The 17463-nt window shown below is 43.5% G+C and overlaps 2 protein-coding genes across 2 annotated transcripts in view; one reads left to right on the forward strand and one right to left on the reverse strand.

Moving 5' to 3' along the window:
* Nucleotides 1-10543: 10543 nt before the first annotated feature.
* On the reverse strand, nt 10544-11118 carry LOC117283607 (serine/arginine-rich splicing factor 3-like). The gene has a single exon (XM_033756896.1). The coding sequence runs from the start codon at nt 11114-11116 to the stop codon at nt 10544-10546; it is 573 nt and encodes a 190-aa protein (XP_033612787.1). The 5' UTR covers nt 11117-11118.
* Nucleotides 11119-17027: 5909 nt separating this feature from the next.
* Nucleotides 17028-17463, forward strand: part of Arl8b (ADP ribosylation factor like GTPase 8B) — a 44675-nt gene continuing 44239 nt past the window's right edge. Inside the window, exon 1 of the mRNA XM_010626174.3 lies at nt 17028-17389. Within this exon, the coding sequence (XP_010624476.1) occupies nt 17267-17389 (123 nt within the window). The 5' untranslated portion in view covers nt 17028-17266. The remainder of the gene's footprint in view (nt 17390-17463) is intronic.

A 17463-nucleotide genomic window follows, 5' to 3' on the forward strand; every position in this document is an offset into this window, starting at 1 on the left:
GAGCTTGCTTTTATGGGGCTGTGCAGTCTTTTGGGGTGCCTCGCTCAGTTTCATCATCACCAGTACTGTCCTTCACCACAAGCTTATGCCCTGTGGTACATTGTGAGTTGCCTTCTATGTAAGGGGATAATCTAGGCAACAGGCTGGGTACCAGCTTAGTTAAAGCCAAAGAAGTGGTAGAAGTGTAAGAGCAACTCAAAGATACAAATAAGATAAGCATCCCAACAGTGAGCAACCAGGGACCAAGGAAACAAGAGCCCCCGAATCCACAGGCATCTGTGGGGACCATCACAAGCCACAGGGATATTTATCTCTGCACACAGTGAGCCCCTCAGTGACATGCTCCATATTACCTACTGTGCAGTAAAAATATCAAGCTCATGGGAGAGAGAATTTATTAGCAGTACACAATTTTATATGTTTTGGTACTCAGTGTTCAGGATTACACTAAGACACCTGTATGGTAACAGTGTGGGAGATCACAGGGCCTTGCTGTTCTGGCTGTATAAAAACTGACAGAGTTTTCTGTCCTCCTCTTCCTCCTACTCTCAGAAGCTCCTAGCATTTAGACAGAACCCACTGTCTTCAAGCTCATGGTCTTTTAACAAAGTAGGAGAATGGAGAGGATGATTCAGGGTCTGACCTCAGGAACTCCTCATATTTGAAGAAAGGAGCCTGACACTAAGGTTTCCCAGTCTGGCTATTCATGGAGTCTTGGCCCTGTCTGGAGAAGCCCATATTGAGTGGGAAAAGCAGGCTCACCAGGCTCACTCCCTGGGGTGTGGAGACCTATTCTCAGGGTGATGGAGGTCAGAGGCCAACTAGGCAGGAGCCGTGAGGAAAGCATCCCTCAGGATAGGACTGAGAAAAGTAACCTCCCAAGTCATGCTTATTTGAAAGGATCAAAAAGTCTGTGTATAGTTGAACAAAGAAGAGAAGTTATATTTCTTTACATCTAATTTTGCCCTGACTGCTGCATGAACTGGGGCTATGAAACCTGTCCTCAGCCTTTGCTTGAACTAAGAGACCACTGTGCTGTCAGGTGCCTGGGGTAGAGAATGTGGTTGGTGCCAAGGCATAGTCTTGCCCTTGCTCTACCTCTGGCCCTCAGAGATGTTGCCCACACCATCCCCACCTGTCTTAGTTACTTTACTCTTTGCTGAAACAAAACAACCAACACCCAAAGTTCAAGGAGGAAATGTTTATTTGGCTCACAGTTTGTAGAGGTTTCAGTCCATAGTCAGCTGGCTCCAAGGCAAAGTATCATTGAAAAAGAGCATAGGTGGGCTCGGAATGTAGCTGTGCAGTGTGCAGTGCCTGCCTGGCAAGTGCAAGGTCCTGAGTTTGAATCCTGAGGCAGGGGGAGCAAGAGAGAGCAGAAAAGGAAAGGGAGCATAGTCTAGAGCACATTAGCCCTCTTTCTGTCCCTTATGTTTTATGCAGGGTACCCACCCTAGGGTAGGTATAGCGCTCGCACCCTTAATCTTAGCCAGAACTACGTCAAGCCAATCAATGGACTCATTTAGTAATCCCACATCCTTGGCCCAGCACCATACACTCTAGATCCAGACACCTCTGGAAAAACCCCTCCTGACTGCATTAGACTTTGTGGGGACATCTAGACAAAAGCCATAACACCATCTCACCCAGAGAGTTCCTCACTCTCCCTAAGAGTTTAGCCAAAGATATTAAGGAGCCTGGGGAACCTCTCTGAACCCCTTCTTCCAGGACAGGGCCTCTGGGTTCTCCTGACACTTCCAAACATGATCAAGCCATCTCAAGACCAACACGATCCCTTTATTAGAATGAACCATGGATTAGTATCACGAGAGGGACCATTTTTGGATCTTGAGGGCTTGCTTCAGAGCAGGACTGACCCTGCCCGCCTCCTGGACTGGGCCTGGAATTCATAAATGTATCCAGCTGCTCAACTCCAACCCAAGCGGGTCTGGGCCCCGGGCCCTCAGGGAGCCTGACTGTTAGCTTCCTCAGGTGCAGATGGCTCCACAGCCCAGGTGGAGGAAATGTCTGCATCCAACCTCAGAATGTTGGCATTGAGAACTGTGTTCTTTGCTGCTTCCTCAGACACATCATCAGATGCTGAATCCTCCGCCATCATCATCTCCATGATATCACTGTTCCTTTTCCCGAAAGTGTCTTCAAAGCTCTGGGTCGTCTCTTTCTGGAGGCTGAATGAAGCCATCAATGGGGCTGCATTCCCAAGAGATGAGCTCTTTTGCATCTATAGGATCCCAGCCGAGCTTCACCATGGGCCTAAGAGGGACCCTCACCTCCAAGAGCCGGCGGGTACCATCTCCCAACCCCAGTCAGACCCATCTATTTTCTGTGACTTTGGAACATGGTTTAACATTTTTAATTAATGAAACATGTGCATAATCAATGGTCTCTTCCTCCTGGAAAAAAATTTTTTTTTCACCATTAGGACTTTTTCAGTTCCCTCCACAGCTGGACCTTGAGCCAGTGATTATTTGTGGGTACAATACTCTCAAAATCCCTATGTGAGGGCTAGGGATTTAGCTCAGGGGTTCTACCGCCTGCCTGGCAAGCGCAAGGACCCAATAAATTTAAAATTTTTTTAAAAATTAAAAGCCTATGGCACAAGAAGTCTGGAGTACATGGGTTTAATCTCTTTGTGCCTCAGTTTTCTCATCCTTAAAATGGGAATAGTGAGAAGCCTTACTTTTCATTTGCTTGGTTTGAGGACAAAGAGAGAAGGCATGTATACAGATTTGACACATGATAAATTTAAAAATGGTTCTCTATTATTATTGTTATCATTCCATTTTGTAAATGGAGAAACTGGGCTTCAGAGGTGTTAGGTCTTTCTAGCACATGCACTAGAAAGTGGTGGCACAGAAATAGAAATCTAGAAATCCAGACTCTGACTCCAGAGCCTGTGTTCTTCATTACCACGTTTTCAAATTGTACCGCCTTGTACTTCCACTCTCCACGATGAGACAAATTCCTGTTCATCCTTCAAAGTCCTTCTCAAATGTCACTTCCTCTAGGACACTTTTCCCAGCTTCCAAACCAAGGTTCTTCCATGGTTTGGCTCCTACGGTCACTGTACATCACATTGTCAGAGGCCACAGTGACACTAGGGTCATTAAGTACAGAAGAAAAGCTCCCCACCTGGGGGGATGTTGTCAGTAGGAGAAGAGAGCTAAGCCCGGTGGTGGCTTTACCTTGTCCTTTTGCTCCCATGAAATAATGGCACAACTTCCTGACCAAAATTCCCTTACCCACCTAGTTGAACCCCTTGATGGGTCAGCTTGCGTTTTGAGTCCCTTAATGACTTTATTTATGTTCAGAGCCCCCTAATGGCTCAGCTGGTATTTCAAGTTCCTTGATGATTCTACTTAACCAGAATGGAGACATTTAGGATAATTGTCTCTCTTCCGTGTACTCTGATAGTGAGAAAAAAAAAAACCTAAACATCAATGGCTTTGCTTTTCTATACTCACAATCTTTTAAATTAAAATTTGAACATTGAGTTTTTGTTCTTCTTGGGTCATCAGTGCATAGGGTTTTAAATTAGCTACATGTAAAGGAGGATGAAAGCAATAGCCACAGGCAGCATTTAAGACAGGGAGGAAGTAGAGATTGAACAGCCCCTCCTGGCCAGTGCGCTGCAAAAGCAGTGGATGTTTCTTTAAAAGGAACATTTTTTTTCCTCTTCCATGCAGGTAAGAGCCACAGTGACAGTTAAAGTAATTAAAAAAGAAAAGCATTTCCTCCTCTTATTCTTTGACATCAGGAGCTTATAAGGCCAGTTAGTAAGAGAGAAAGATGGTGGCAGTTCACATAAGCCCACATCTAGCCCCCACGCTTCTGTGCATGCTCTAAGCCTGTTATTGATGCCACTCACACCCAGGATGTTGCACTCTTCGTCCTAGCATCACACCAAGACATAAACCAAGAAAAAGAGTCATTTCCAAAACTGGGGTAAGTGGAGACCAGGTTAATTTCCAATAAGAGTAGCAAAGTGCAACAAACAAATTCATGTGTTCCAGGGTTTGTAATTAACAAGTCAGGTCTACTTCCTCAGCCAGCTTTGCCAGGCCCTAATCTCTGTGTCAGTTTGTTTGTTTGTGTATGACAGGGTCTCACTGTGTAATTCAGCTGACCTCAAACTAGAGATCCTTCTGCCTCAGCCTTCTGAGTACTGTGATTACAGGCTTGTACTACTATGCACAAACCCTGTTTTGATTTTTTTTAAATTTTGCCATTTATTAAAAATTACATGGATTGTGTATTTTTGAAATTAATTTTATTGGTACATTTAAGGTGTGCAACATAATGACATTCATCATTGGAAATTTTAGAATCCTTACCAGACACCTTTAGGCCTATGTCAATCAAAGCACTAAAACAACGACAGCAACACTCCCCGGAGCCAGGCTTGGTGACACACGCTTGTAGTCCCAGCACTCAGGAGGCTGAAGCAGGAGGATGGCTGGGAGTTGGAGGCCAGCCTGGGCTACATAGTGACTTCAGAGCCAGTTTGAACTACAAAGGGAGACCCTGCCCCCCGCAAAAAACAACACTTCCCAAAATCCTTGGATACCATTCTCTTCTACAAAATAGTCATGCGAAGTTTTCTTACAGTGAAAACTCTTGTCTTAGTATTTTGTGCCATTTAATGTTTCTTTGTTCTCCATAAATATTCAGTATCATTGACTGTCAAAGCCCCAAAGGAGTTCGCTCAAGGATAAGTAGGCGAAGCACTATGTGTTTCTAAGTCTGTGAAACTATTCTGTGTGGTACTGTAATTGTGGGCACACAACACTTTTCATTTACCCAGATGCTGAGATTGTACTACACCAAGTGAGCCCTAATATAGACAATGGACTTTAGTGCATAACAACAGTAATACTCATTCATCAATTGTAATAAATGAAATTTGAGAAAGATACAGGAGGAAAAAATAAAATGGGTAATCTCTATACGACCTGCACAATTTTTAAATAAACCTAAATATCTTGTAAAAGATAAAGGTGCTTAGAAAAAAGATTAATTTTACAATGCAGTCAGGCTGAAATGACCTCATCAGATTTTAGGAACAAGAATTCTTATCTAAACTCTTTTGCTGATAAGGAAACTGAAACCCAGAAAAGGAATGTGATTTGCCACAAACCTATTTAATTATCATTTCAAAATGAGAACTTTTATTTATCTCTTTTATTATTTATTTTGAGACAGTAGAGTCTCACACTGTCTTCTGGCCTCACTTCCCTCCTAGTATTATAAATGTAGACTCCCACATTGGCAGATAAGATTTTTTTTTCCCATATTGGGGTTTGAACTCAGGAGTGCTCTGCCACACATCTACAACCACTGCCCTTTTTGATTTTTTAATTTTAAGATAGGGTCTTGCTAATTTGTCAGATTTTTTCCTAGCAGGGCTTGAACTTGTGAACCTCTTGCCTCAGGCCCTTGAGTAGGCAGGATCATAGGCATGCACTACCCGTGCCCAGGTAGACAAGAAGTTTTACATTCAGGGTAAAGTGTCTCATCCCTACAGCATGTTCTGCTGTTCTCAGCAGTGTTGTCCTTCCACACGCCTCGTTGCTGTATATGTTTTCTACCTTTGGATTTCTCATCTGATTTGTTTTTCTTACATTAAGGTTGGCTAGTTCAGTTTTTAGAATAATGAAGAAAATACCTTCTAAAAAGAAGAATATTCTAACTGGTTCTTGATCTTTTTCCTGAGACCTACACCCTCCTCTTATAAAATGGACCTGACATTCTTATCCATTGCAGGTTTTCAGGGTTCATCTGAGCAACATCTATGGCTCATAAAAAATCCTGGCTCCTCGACTGACTTGGTAACTATAGAAACGTCCTGTGACTAAGGCTCATGTGCTATCACTTAAGATACCACGAAGCTGGTAATCAGGCCAGTGGGAACCGATGCCATGTGTTACATCCATTTTATCCCTTGGCTCAAATATAATCTTTTTTTTTTTTTTTTTTTGAGACAGGGTCTCACTGTGCAGTTGAGACTGCCCTGGAACTCACTATGTAGCCCAGGCTGGTCTTGTGGGACTGCATAACTTTGTAATCTTAAATTCCTAGTCTCATCTGTGATTAATGTAAATTAACAGGTGAACGCTTAGTAGTTCTGGGCGAAGAGATAAGATTGTTTCACTCCTTGTCTGCCCAGAAGGAATGTTTTGTAAACCTTGGGACATTCTATAAGCAGGTGTTAGCCATCAACACGTGACTGCTGAGTGCCCCCTGCCTACTTGCTTTGAGTATAGACCCCCCCCACCCTACCTGTCCTCTTATAAAAACAGCCTATGCCCCTGAGCTGATGCCTCTCTGAGCTACTTGGCTCCAGGAGTGCTGCCTGGCCAGACTAATAAAGGCCTGTTTTCCAACTAGTCTGATGTGTTCCTTCCTGCGGCTGTTTAGCTCTTCAGAGCGGGTGGTAAAGTCTTTTGACCTTACTGTTTAGCTCCTTGGAGTGGTAGTAAGGCCCTAGGTCTTAGAGTCTCAAACACAGCGATCCTCCTGCCTCAGTTTCCCGAGTGCTGAGATTATAGGCATGCACCACCATGCCCAACTACCCAAATAAAATCTTAAACAAATGCAAAGCTAAGCAAACAGATGCTTGAGAGTTGAGATTTAAGGGTCCCCATACTGACTGATTCATTTATTCAAAATGGCTTTATTGTTTAAGTAGAAGTATCTTTTAGAGATGATAATTTAAAGTTACATTCCTAACTGTAACACATTCCTCCTCTATATTCCTGTTTTCTGATAAATATAAGCTTTTTTACTGTTTTTTGTTTGTTTGTTTTATTTTGTTTTATCTTTGATACCAGGGATTAAACCCAAGGTCTCACGTATGCTGGACAAATGATGCACCACTGAGTGCCCCAGCCCCTGCCTCCTGAAAGGCAGAGCTAGCACTGTCTGCAGTGATTTGTCTGCTCTGCTGCCGTAGAACTTTACCTTTCTTACACCACAGCCACACAGAGAATACATGGGTCAGTCTTATCTACTGCCCTGTCCTTCACATTCCCATGGCTCTGGGATTCCCACCCTTTACCCACGACTTTTGAAAGGACCCATGCACCTGAGCACATGATCCTGAATTCTCATTCCTTTAATTTAATTCTAGACAAAGTTCAAGGGGAGTAGGGCTTCCAGAGGACTTTGTACACTGCTGAAGTGACTTCAACAGAAAACGCTTCCTCAATAAGAATATCAAATAAGGGTGGCATCTTGGTCCCTGTTTTGTAGGGAAGAAACTGAGTCCCAGAGCACTGAAAATGGGCCCCTTCTATTTTGGTTTTAATCGATATGCTGGAGTCCCTTCTTTCTAAGTTTTAATGAGGACTAGGTCTCCAGGACAGACACCAGGTAAGTGCCCCCGGGCCAGGAGCTGGCAGGACTTTGTTCCACTGTAGTTGGGTAGCCTGTTGTATTTGACTGAAATGAGTGAGATACTGTAAGAGTCTTGCCATCTCTGGGTCAACCACCATATCAGAAGGTAGAAAAGTCCTTGTATATAACACCTCAAATGGATTTATATTTAGGCCAGTTTTGGGGGTATTTCAAATCCTCATGTGAGATTTTGGCAGTAATCTGAGACAAGACTCAGAAGACCTGGCGAAGTATTGCCAGAGCTTGCTTTAGGGTCTGGCTTGCACTCTCAAACGTTCCAGAAGACTGAGGTCTCCAGGTAGAATAAAGATGGAGACTATACTTTATTCCTAAAACCTTTCCCACCCACTGAGTTAGTTGAGAGGTACAGTGTCACCTGGAAGCAACTGGGGTAGTCCAAACCAGGAGGTGATTTCTTTGAGGAGCACCTTGACTACCTTCATAGCCTTCTCAGCACGAGTAGGGAAGGCCTCAATCCACGCTGTAAAGGTGCTAATTAGGACCAGTTTCTGTTACTTACTGTTCATGGTGGCATATGGGTAAAGTCTAATTGCTCATTCCCTGCAAGGTTAGTCTCTCTCCTTTGTACAGATGCTAACAAAGTTGGTGGTTTGGGCTTGTGAGCATTGTTGCTGGTGAAAAGTGGGCAAGCTTTAAAGAGTGGTTGGGTGGTTGCTGCAAGTCATAATCCTGTGAACATTTGAGTGACCATTTCCTATAAAGTGTCTCTTCCCATGTGCAAAGACTCATGAAGGGTTTTGGTAGCTTCTGCTATGTCTCTTGAAGAAGGACTGGTTTATTTTCTAAATATTGCTCTCTTTTTATTTATTTATTTATTTATTTATATTTATTTTTTGTTGTTTTTTTGAGACAGGGTCTCACTATGTACTTGAGACTGACCTGGAACTCACTATGTAGTCCAGGCTGGTCTCGAACTCACAGCAATCCTCCTGCCTCAGCCTCCCAAGTGCTGGGATTATAGGCGTGTGCCACCACGCATGACCTGCTGAAGTCCCTTTTAAATTCTCCCTTGGACTAACCCTCATTTGTCTTCCTGGGGTGTAGAGAGTTTTTTTGTTTGTTTTGCACCAGGGATCAAACTCGGGTACTTGAGCTTGTGAGGCAGGCTGCAGAATCACTGAGCTAAATCTCCAGCCCGAGACTGGTTTTTAATGTTCCTCAGGAACTGGGAATAAGGCTAGGATCTCGAGGGGTTGTATGGCTGTGTTCTGGCCTATTAGCCTTTTGTTTTCCCAAGGAGGCTTTAGACTTGTCTCTTTGGTGTATACCTTGCAATGAATCAGACAGAGCACCCTGTCTAAGAAGGTAGACAACCTCCTCTTTTACTACTCAGTCTCTTTCTAGTAAGGGAGTAGAACACTGTGGGACAATTAAGAGCTCATGGTTGAACATTTGACCTTAGAATTGACACAGCAGAGCAGACCTAAGGACACTCTGAATTGGGGTTTCTTAGACCCTAATTATGGATATAGATCTAAAGTAGGGTTCTTCTGAAAAGGAAGTTAAAACAGACTAAGACATGTTTGTATTTCTTTTTTGTTTGTTTGTTTTTGTTTTTGTTTTTGCTGTTTTTTGGTACCAGGGATCAAACTCGGGACCTTGTGTTTGCGAGACAGGCAGTGGAACCACGGAGCTAAATCCCGGGCCCTAGACATTTTTATATATATACAAGAAATTGAATATGCTTACCCATGACATCCCAGGTCCCCAGGGTTTGTCACAGAAGTTGGAGTTAACCATAGACAGGGGCATTGCAGATTGCTCCAGGCCCCCTCAGTCCTCTTCATCAACTAGGGAGGTGAAGCTTTTGGTGCCCCTTGGAGTGGGGAGAGTCAGCGCTCCCGTGCCGTGAGTCAGGCCCTCCAGCTGCTGACACATGGAGCTGGCTGGGTGGTGGCTTGGTACACTCATGTGCCCAACATTCCGTTTTCTTGCATTTAAAGCAGTATCTCTTTCCCAGATTGGTTCTGAGTTTTCCCTTGGACAACTAGGGTGTGCTTAAAGTACTGGCAAGTGTGACAGCCATAATTTTGGCCTCTCTCTCTCTCTCTCCCCAGCCTTATTCCTTTCACCCTCATATAAATTCTGACTGTTGAACACAGTAAAGGCTGTGTCCAGAAATTGGGCCTTGGGAGGTCTGGGGGGCTAATCTGAATTTTTTTGTAATTTTCACCAAGTATCTGGGGCTGATTGACTGTGTAACCTCGCTCACCCTTTCATAACTAATAGATTTCCTAATGCATCTTCTAATTTCCATGATAAAAGTAGCTATTGTGTTAGACTGCTAGAATTATAACCCCAGTTTGTTTCTGTCAGAGGGAGAGTAACCTCCCCAGGGTGATTTCTTTCACTTGCTGCAGCATATTTTTCACCTGCACGTCTTCTACCCTCATGTAGGATCCTTTGTTTTTCATCTGCGGTGCAGAACTGGCCAGGATAGCTTGGACATCTCACCACAACAGGTCAAAAGAAAGGGTAAAAGTTTGAAACTCATCTACAAACCTATCAGGACGTTCTGAAAATCAACCTTACCATTCTTTGCAATACTGGGTAACTGCCACTGAAGAGGGAAGCTGGGCTTGAGTCGTCCCCTGTACTCCTGGGACCTCTCATAAGGGGCAGGATAAGCTGTGAGTTAGAAGAACAAGAAATTCCACTTCTAGTGTGTCCTACAGGGCTGAGAGCTGTCTGAGGAGTGTGAAGGGGACCTGGGGGAATACTGGGTCTCCTTGGGGATCCAAGCTCTGGTGCAGTTCCTGAGTCACCAGACCACCCAGAGTGGTTGTTTTCATTAAACAGGTGTGGACCTACAGCTGCACACTATTATCCCAGCTACGAAACAAGTTTTGGTCAATTTTTGCCAGTTTTGTTTCTGTAACATTAGAACATCACACTTTAGCTAGGCAGAATTTAGGGGTTTATTTTCTGTCTATACAAAACTAAAGTTCAAAGCAAATTTAATTTTGCTTATGGGAACATTGTAAAGTACAGTTCTTGGTATTACATGCCTCGTTGGATCCATCTCAAACCACAGAGAATACATCCTTGTGTCACTGTTCCAAGAGTCAAAGGTGAACAGCTAAAACATCTTTAAAATGCACCAAGCTTATGAAATCTCAAATAAAACTTGAATTTTCTGTACATACTCCCGTAGACTTGTACATCGCTTCTCTTGCAAACTGGTCCATTTCCTTTCGTTTGGCCCACATCGGCTTTGAGACCTAAAGAAGGACTGGGTCGGCTTGTGATTTCTCTCCCTAGACAGGGATCTCTCTGTCCTCCTATCTCTAGAAAGAGACCTGCTTCGGCTACGAGAAAACCTTCTCCTTCGTGGAGATCTGCGGTAAGCGGGAGGACTCCTCCTGCGATAATCACCTCGTGGGCGACGACGCCAAGGAGGAGGAGGGCCACGATTTCGACTCTTTTTTTTTCTCCCTGGACAGCTCCACTTGGACTGGCAGCCGCACAATGTTCTTCTATCTAGTTTGCGGACAGCATCAACTGCATCTCCGGGATCCTCAAATTCAACAAAACCAGAGGCAGGAGTGTTCCTAGCAACCCACGCACTTCGTAGTGGCCCATAATAGGCGAAAGCCGGTTCCAGCTCAGTCTTGTTGCCGTCGTCGCCAAGATTCCCTACATAAACCTTACAGTCCAGTGGGCAGGAATCACGACGCATCTCGAGATCCAGGCTTAGAAATGTGGAGGCTCCACTCCGACCGGTCCCAGCGGGTCCTCCGGCTCCCCTCCGACTCAGCTCCTCCAGATGCTCTCGCTAACCCGGCGTCCATGAAATGGTCTGAACAATACTTTTAGAAGTGGAATTTGGAGAATGTCCGAGTTCCCAATTTTTTTCCCCTTATACTAGGGAGCGAACTCAAGTGCTTGTTTTAAAATTAGCTTGGGAGAGAAAAGAAAATGGAGAGTAGTTATCAATAGCAAGAGAGCCTCTCTGAGATATGAAATTTGGATACTGGAAAATAATAGCTTGGCAAAGAAAAGAAGCAAATCACTGGCTCTCGTGGCTCACAGGGAGGAGAACCAGGTTCCCCAAAAGCAAGGTAAGTACTCAGGACTGAGATTCAAGGAGAAGTGGCAGTGGCTCCCACAAACTTGTGAACAGCAAAAGCAGCATAGGGTTCTACTCAGAGAACTCCTTTCGCAGGCGACACAGGCAACAGCAGGAGAGCGACTCAAGGGCAGGCAGCAGCTCTGTCTCCAGACAGTGCTTGGTCAGGCATCATTTGGAGAAAAGGTTGATTATTTAAATCTGCGACTCAGAACAACTGAAAATAAACTTCACTTTAAGGCTCCCAGTGTTACTTTCCCACAGCAACTTGCATGAGAGACAGCCACAGACATGGAGCAGGCTACAAAGAGGTCGCCTGGGAAATTTAAACTTAGGCTAAGGAGGACATGAGCCCTCCCTGCTGCCCTTGCTGGGAGAAGCCAGACCCAAGTTGAGCCGTACTCGGAAGCAGCTGGACCTGAACACGTCTGCCAGTTTTAAATACGAACCCTTACCTCACTGCCTATGTGCATTAGAGAGCTGAGGTCTGCTTGCCTTCCCTATCTACCCACATGGGCAATAGCACACTCGGGGCAGGCATTACCAGAGCCTGGGGTAAGCAGAAAGGATCTCTGGAATAGGTGGCACACCCCACAAGTCCACAGGCTATCAGAGAAAACTGACTTCCTGAACCCCCAAACTGCAGGTACTGGAAGGAAAGCATTCATTCAAAAATACAGTGAAAAAATTTTGTTCTCTGTTTTGGACACTGTTTTCCTATTTTTTTTAACCCCTTTTTTTCATTTATTTTCTTTTTATCCTTTTTTCTATTTATCGTCTTCGTATTATTCCTTTTTTCCTTTATTTCTCAGTTGTTACTTTTATCTAATCCTATAAAAATCTTTCTGCTCTGTAATAGGACCCTGTGACCAACTTTTTTCTCCCCCTTCTCGCTCCTATTGCTTGATTTTTCAAATTTTTCTTTTGGCCTTCTCCCATATCCAACTCTCTATGTGTTTAATAGTACAAACTTTAAGTTTTATTAATCCTTAGATAGTTAATGCTATGTTACTGCTGTTGATTCTTTTTTATCATTTGTGGAGGTATAGTTTTGTAGTTAGTAGATATTTGCTCTATATCAATAGCTGGTTTATGTTATAATTGTAGATTTCTAAGGTTAAGGGTGTTACATTCATTGTTCTCTTTGTATATCTATATCTAGTTTGTCTTGAGTGATAATTACTGATTTACTTCATATTGTCAAGGACACAGAGTTGTTGCTCTTAGTAGCTTTTCTTTGTATGCCAATACCCAAAATATCTTTGTGACAATAACAATATTTCAGTTTATTCTTGGAGAACTAGGAGTTGGGCCAATTACACTGTGTACCTGCTTTCCCATATTAAAAGATATGATCAGATCTGAAACAGAGGCAAAGGACCATAGTTATCTGTACACGGAGTACATCATTAAAAAGATTTAAGAGATCTCTGTACTAGCAACAAAGTCTTTCTACTATAAGAAATTGCACACCCAGGCACAAAATAAATAAAAATGAATAAATGGACAAAAAATAGAAATATGAGAGGACAAAGAAACAAAATGCTTCCCAAAACTTCATTCCTACGAAGCTGAGCAATAGGGCATTGAGAGGGAGGAAAGCAAAGACTACACAGATGAGTTATTTGAAAGAATAACAGGAGATTTAAAAAAACAGATCAATCATATGCTTGTCAGGTTCATAGAAAATACATCTAATCAGATAATGGCGGTAATAAAACAAACAGGCTTCAAATGGTGCTGTAATCCCAGCACTTGGCAGGCTGAGGCAGGAGGATCACCACTAGTTTGAGGGCTACTTAGTGAATTTAAGGCCAGCCTAAACTACATAGCAAAACCCCATTTTAAAAAATAAAAAATACAACTGGTGAGTTTGCAGAAGACATTAGCTAAGCTAAACAAAATGATAGAGAATATGAGCCACCAGTTTGGTAACGAAGTAGACTCCATGAAAAAGTTCCAAACAGAAATCTAGGAGATTAAAAATTATATGGGTTGTATGGGAACCAGATATGATTGATGAATGCCAGATTAGGATTAGAATATCAGATTAGAAGATAGGGATGCTTTCAAATACCAATCACTCAGAGATAACCTTAAAAACAAAAAGACAACATGAAAAGTGAATACAAGGGCTGCTTGATAACAAAGAAGAAGAATCTAAAACTAATTTGAATAAGTGAAAAATCAGAAGACAGCACAAAGGGCATAAAAACCTGTTTACAGAAATAATAGCAGAAAACTTTCTAAATATGGGGAAAGAATTAAACATACAGGGCTGGGGATTTAGCTCAGTGGTGCCTCCACCTGCCGCGCAAGTGCAAGGACCTTAGTTTGATCCCCCCGCATACCAAAAACAAAAAGCTCAAGGCTTGCTCTCTTGGTAGGCAAGATCCCTACCACTGAGCTACATCCCCAGTTAATTCCAGCAACTTGGGGGACTGAGGAAAGAAAAACATATCACAATCATAATCCTAGCAATCCAACACAGGGACAGAATCTTAACTACTCTTAGAGAAAAGTATTGAACCACATATAAAAGTAAACCCATTACAATTACACTAGACTTCTCAGCACAAACTTTAAAGGCCAGGAGCATTAGGGTGAAGTGTTTTGAGCTCCAAAAGATAACTTCTGAGCCAGACTTATATGTACCATAAAATGTTCTTTCAGAATTGATAGAAACATGAAGTATTTCCATGACAAACACCTCAAGAAATTCATGACCACCAAACTCATGCTACAAAGAATTCTCAAGGATATCCTAGAAAGAGACATAAAAGCATCAATGTCAACCCCCCTGCAAATAAACCACACGCAAAAAAAAAAAAAAAAAAAAAAAAAACCGACACAAATACATGCATAATGCAGGATGAGCAGTTAAGCAGAAAGTGGGGCCAGGTAAGGAAATCAGCAATAGGAAAATAATACAGAGACAGGAATAAGCCAGAACCTTTCAGTAATAACTCTCAATATGAATGGTCTCATTTTCTCAATCAAATGCCACAGATTGGCAGAATCGATCATGAAAGAAAACTCAACAGTGTGCAGTATACAAGAAACGTGTTCAATCCTAAAAAAAATACACTGATTCAAAACCAAGGGATGGAAAACAATATTCCACACAACAGGAATCTAGAAAAAAGCAGGAGCAGCTATCCTAATTTCAGAAAAAGTGGATTTCAAGTCAAAACTGATCAAAAGAGGCAAAAAAAAAAGGGGGTCACTACATATTGGTTAAAGGAACAATTCAACAGGAAGAGAGAATAATTATAAACTTATATTCCCCAAACATGGGCATGCCCAACTTTGTATAACAAACAATACTGGAATAAGAACTCAGATAAATACCAACGCAGTTACAGTGAGAGTCCTCAATACCCACTGTCACAAATAGATAAATCAACTACACACACACCAAAAAGAAAAGAAAATCAACAGAGAAATAACATGGCTGAGCCAAATCTTTGAGCAAATGGACTTAATAGATTGTTCCACAGAACAATAGAAGATTTTTCTTAGGAGCACTGGGCCTGTCTTCAAAATAGACCACATGCTAGCCCATAAAGCATAGTTAAGTAAATGCAAAGGAATTGATATCATCCCATGAATATATTAGCTCATAGTGCAATGAAACTAGAAATCAATGTACAAAGAAATCACAGAAGCTATACAAACACACAGGAATTAAATAATACTCCTTTGACCCATAAATGCATCACAGAAAAAAATCAAGGGTGAAACTAGACAATTTCTAGAATCAAACAATAATGCCAGGTTGACATATGAAAATCTGTGGGACACAATGAAAACCTGTAAGTGCCCACATCAGAAAAACAGGGCAAGTCCAAATGAATAAATGGAGTACTACTGTGGCGGAGAGAAGGATAAACTTGAGTCATTTGTAGGAAAATGGATGCTCCTTGAGACCATAAACATTAAGTGAAAGAAATCAGACACATAAGTTTAAGTATCGTATGGTTTCTCTTGAGAAACCACAAATATAAATGATGAGCAAAATAAAGCACAGATAACGATGGGGAAAAGATGGCAAATCAGGGAGGGAAGGTAGGAAAAATGTAGCAGGTCTGAGAGGAAGCAGTGGAAAGGTTTGTAAAAAGAATCAACGCATATTATGTACCCGTTCCAACTTCTCCCAGTGAGTGCATCCCTTATGTCCTACATGCATGTACTAATGAAAAATTAGCTTAGCCTGTGGATGTAGCTCAGTGGTAGAGCATTGGCCTACAAGCATGAGGACCTAGTTTCGAACTCTGGCACTACAAATTAAATACAGAAAAATAAAATTACCTTGTTTACTTGTTCCTTGTCCGGCTCTCCTGTTGGACGGGAGGCCATGTGTCCGCCCACAACCCAGGGCTCACAAAGGCGAAGTCCCAGCCATCACCTGCACTCCCCAAGCTGAGGCTGTAGCCCTGAGCCCTGCCCCAGCATTCCTTCCCCTTTTCCTTTCTGTGTAGTGTGAGGACTGCCATAAAGCAGTGCCGCGGACTGGGAGGCCGAACACCAAGATGTATTGTTTCACAGCCAGAGACTGATGTCTGGAGTCCAAGTCTCACAGGGCAAGGCTTTCTCTGAAGGCTCTAGAGGAGAAGTCTTCCTCATCTCTTTCAGCTTCTGCAGCTCCCTGGAAACCCTTGGTGTGGCCTCACCCACACCCGCCACCCTTCCTTCTCTGCCTTGCTTGTCACGCGGCCTTTCCATTTCGGTAACTGTGTCTGCTCTCTCTGAAAGGACACCAGTCCTCGTGCATCAGCTGTCCGCCCTTCCCAGTATGATGCCAACTGATCATATCCGTAATGACCCTATTTCCAAAAATGTTCGCTTTTGTTTTCTGTTTTGCCAGTGCCCAGATAAAACCTAGGGCAGTGTGCATGTCAGGCAGGTGCTCTAGCACTGAGCTGCATCCCTATCCACAAAAAGTTCACATTAATAAAGTAATAGGAAATAGGAATGTTTTGGCTTGTATCTAAATGTCCCCCCAAAGCCTCATGCAGGCATAGGTGGGGCTTTTTGGAGGTGACTGGATCTGGAGGGTGACACCGGGAGCAAGGATTGAGATGCTATATTTAAGGGTGTGAGTACGTGCCCCAGGGTTAGGTAGTCTGGATAAGATATAAAGGACAGAAAGCTACATATTGTTGGCCTTTGAGGACACATTCTACTTTAACCAGTTCCCTACTGATACACACTTGCTGATTCTTTCTTTTGCTAGTCCCTAAAACATAGGACAGAGATTTATATTCTATGCTGAATCCTCCAGAGTCTTTTAAGTCTTCCTTCAGAGTACCTTGTCAATGAACCCTTATAGAAAAATGGAGTTAATAGGCGAATGAGTGAATGAGTGAACAAACAAATAATGATTGAACAACTAATAAACCAACAAAGAATGAGGGAGAGGTTGTATGGGGAGGTCCAAAGCAGAATGCCGCTATGATGTACTGCGAGCCAGGCCCACCAGGTGGCGCTGAAGGCGGCGGGCGCGATAGAAAAGGCTGGCCTCGCCGCTCTTGCCGTGCGCCCTGGCGGCGGTGCGGGAGACGGGCTTGTGGGGTAGCTCGAGTCATATGACCCGCTCCGCTTCCTGGCTTCGGCCGCCGCCGCCGCCCTCCTGTGTCCGCCAGTGTCGCGCCAGGGCTCTAAAGAGCCGTTAAGGGGTCCGGGCCGAGGCTCGCTCGTGTGGAAGTCGTCTCCGTCGCCGTTTCCCGCCCTCCCGTCTGTCCTCTCCAGGCCGTCACCATGCTGGCGCTCATCTCCCGCCTGCTGGACTGGTTCCGCTCGCTCTTCTGGAAGGAAGAGATGGAGCTGACCCTCGTCGGGCTGCAGTACTCGGGCAAGACCACCTTCGTCAATGTCATCGCGGTGAGCACCCTCCAGCTCTCCGCCTGGGTTTCGCAGCGGCGATCCGGCGGGCGCCTCCCTGCAGGCCGGACTCG

This window comes from Fukomys damarensis, unplaced genomic scaffold (genome assembly GCF_012274545.1).
Source record: "Fukomys damarensis isolate Sample0158 unplaced genomic scaffold, DMR_v1.0_HiC HiC_scaffold_28, whole genome shotgun sequence".
Taxonomy (NCBI): Eukaryota; Metazoa; Chordata; class Mammalia; order Rodentia; family Bathyergidae; genus Fukomys; species Fukomys damarensis.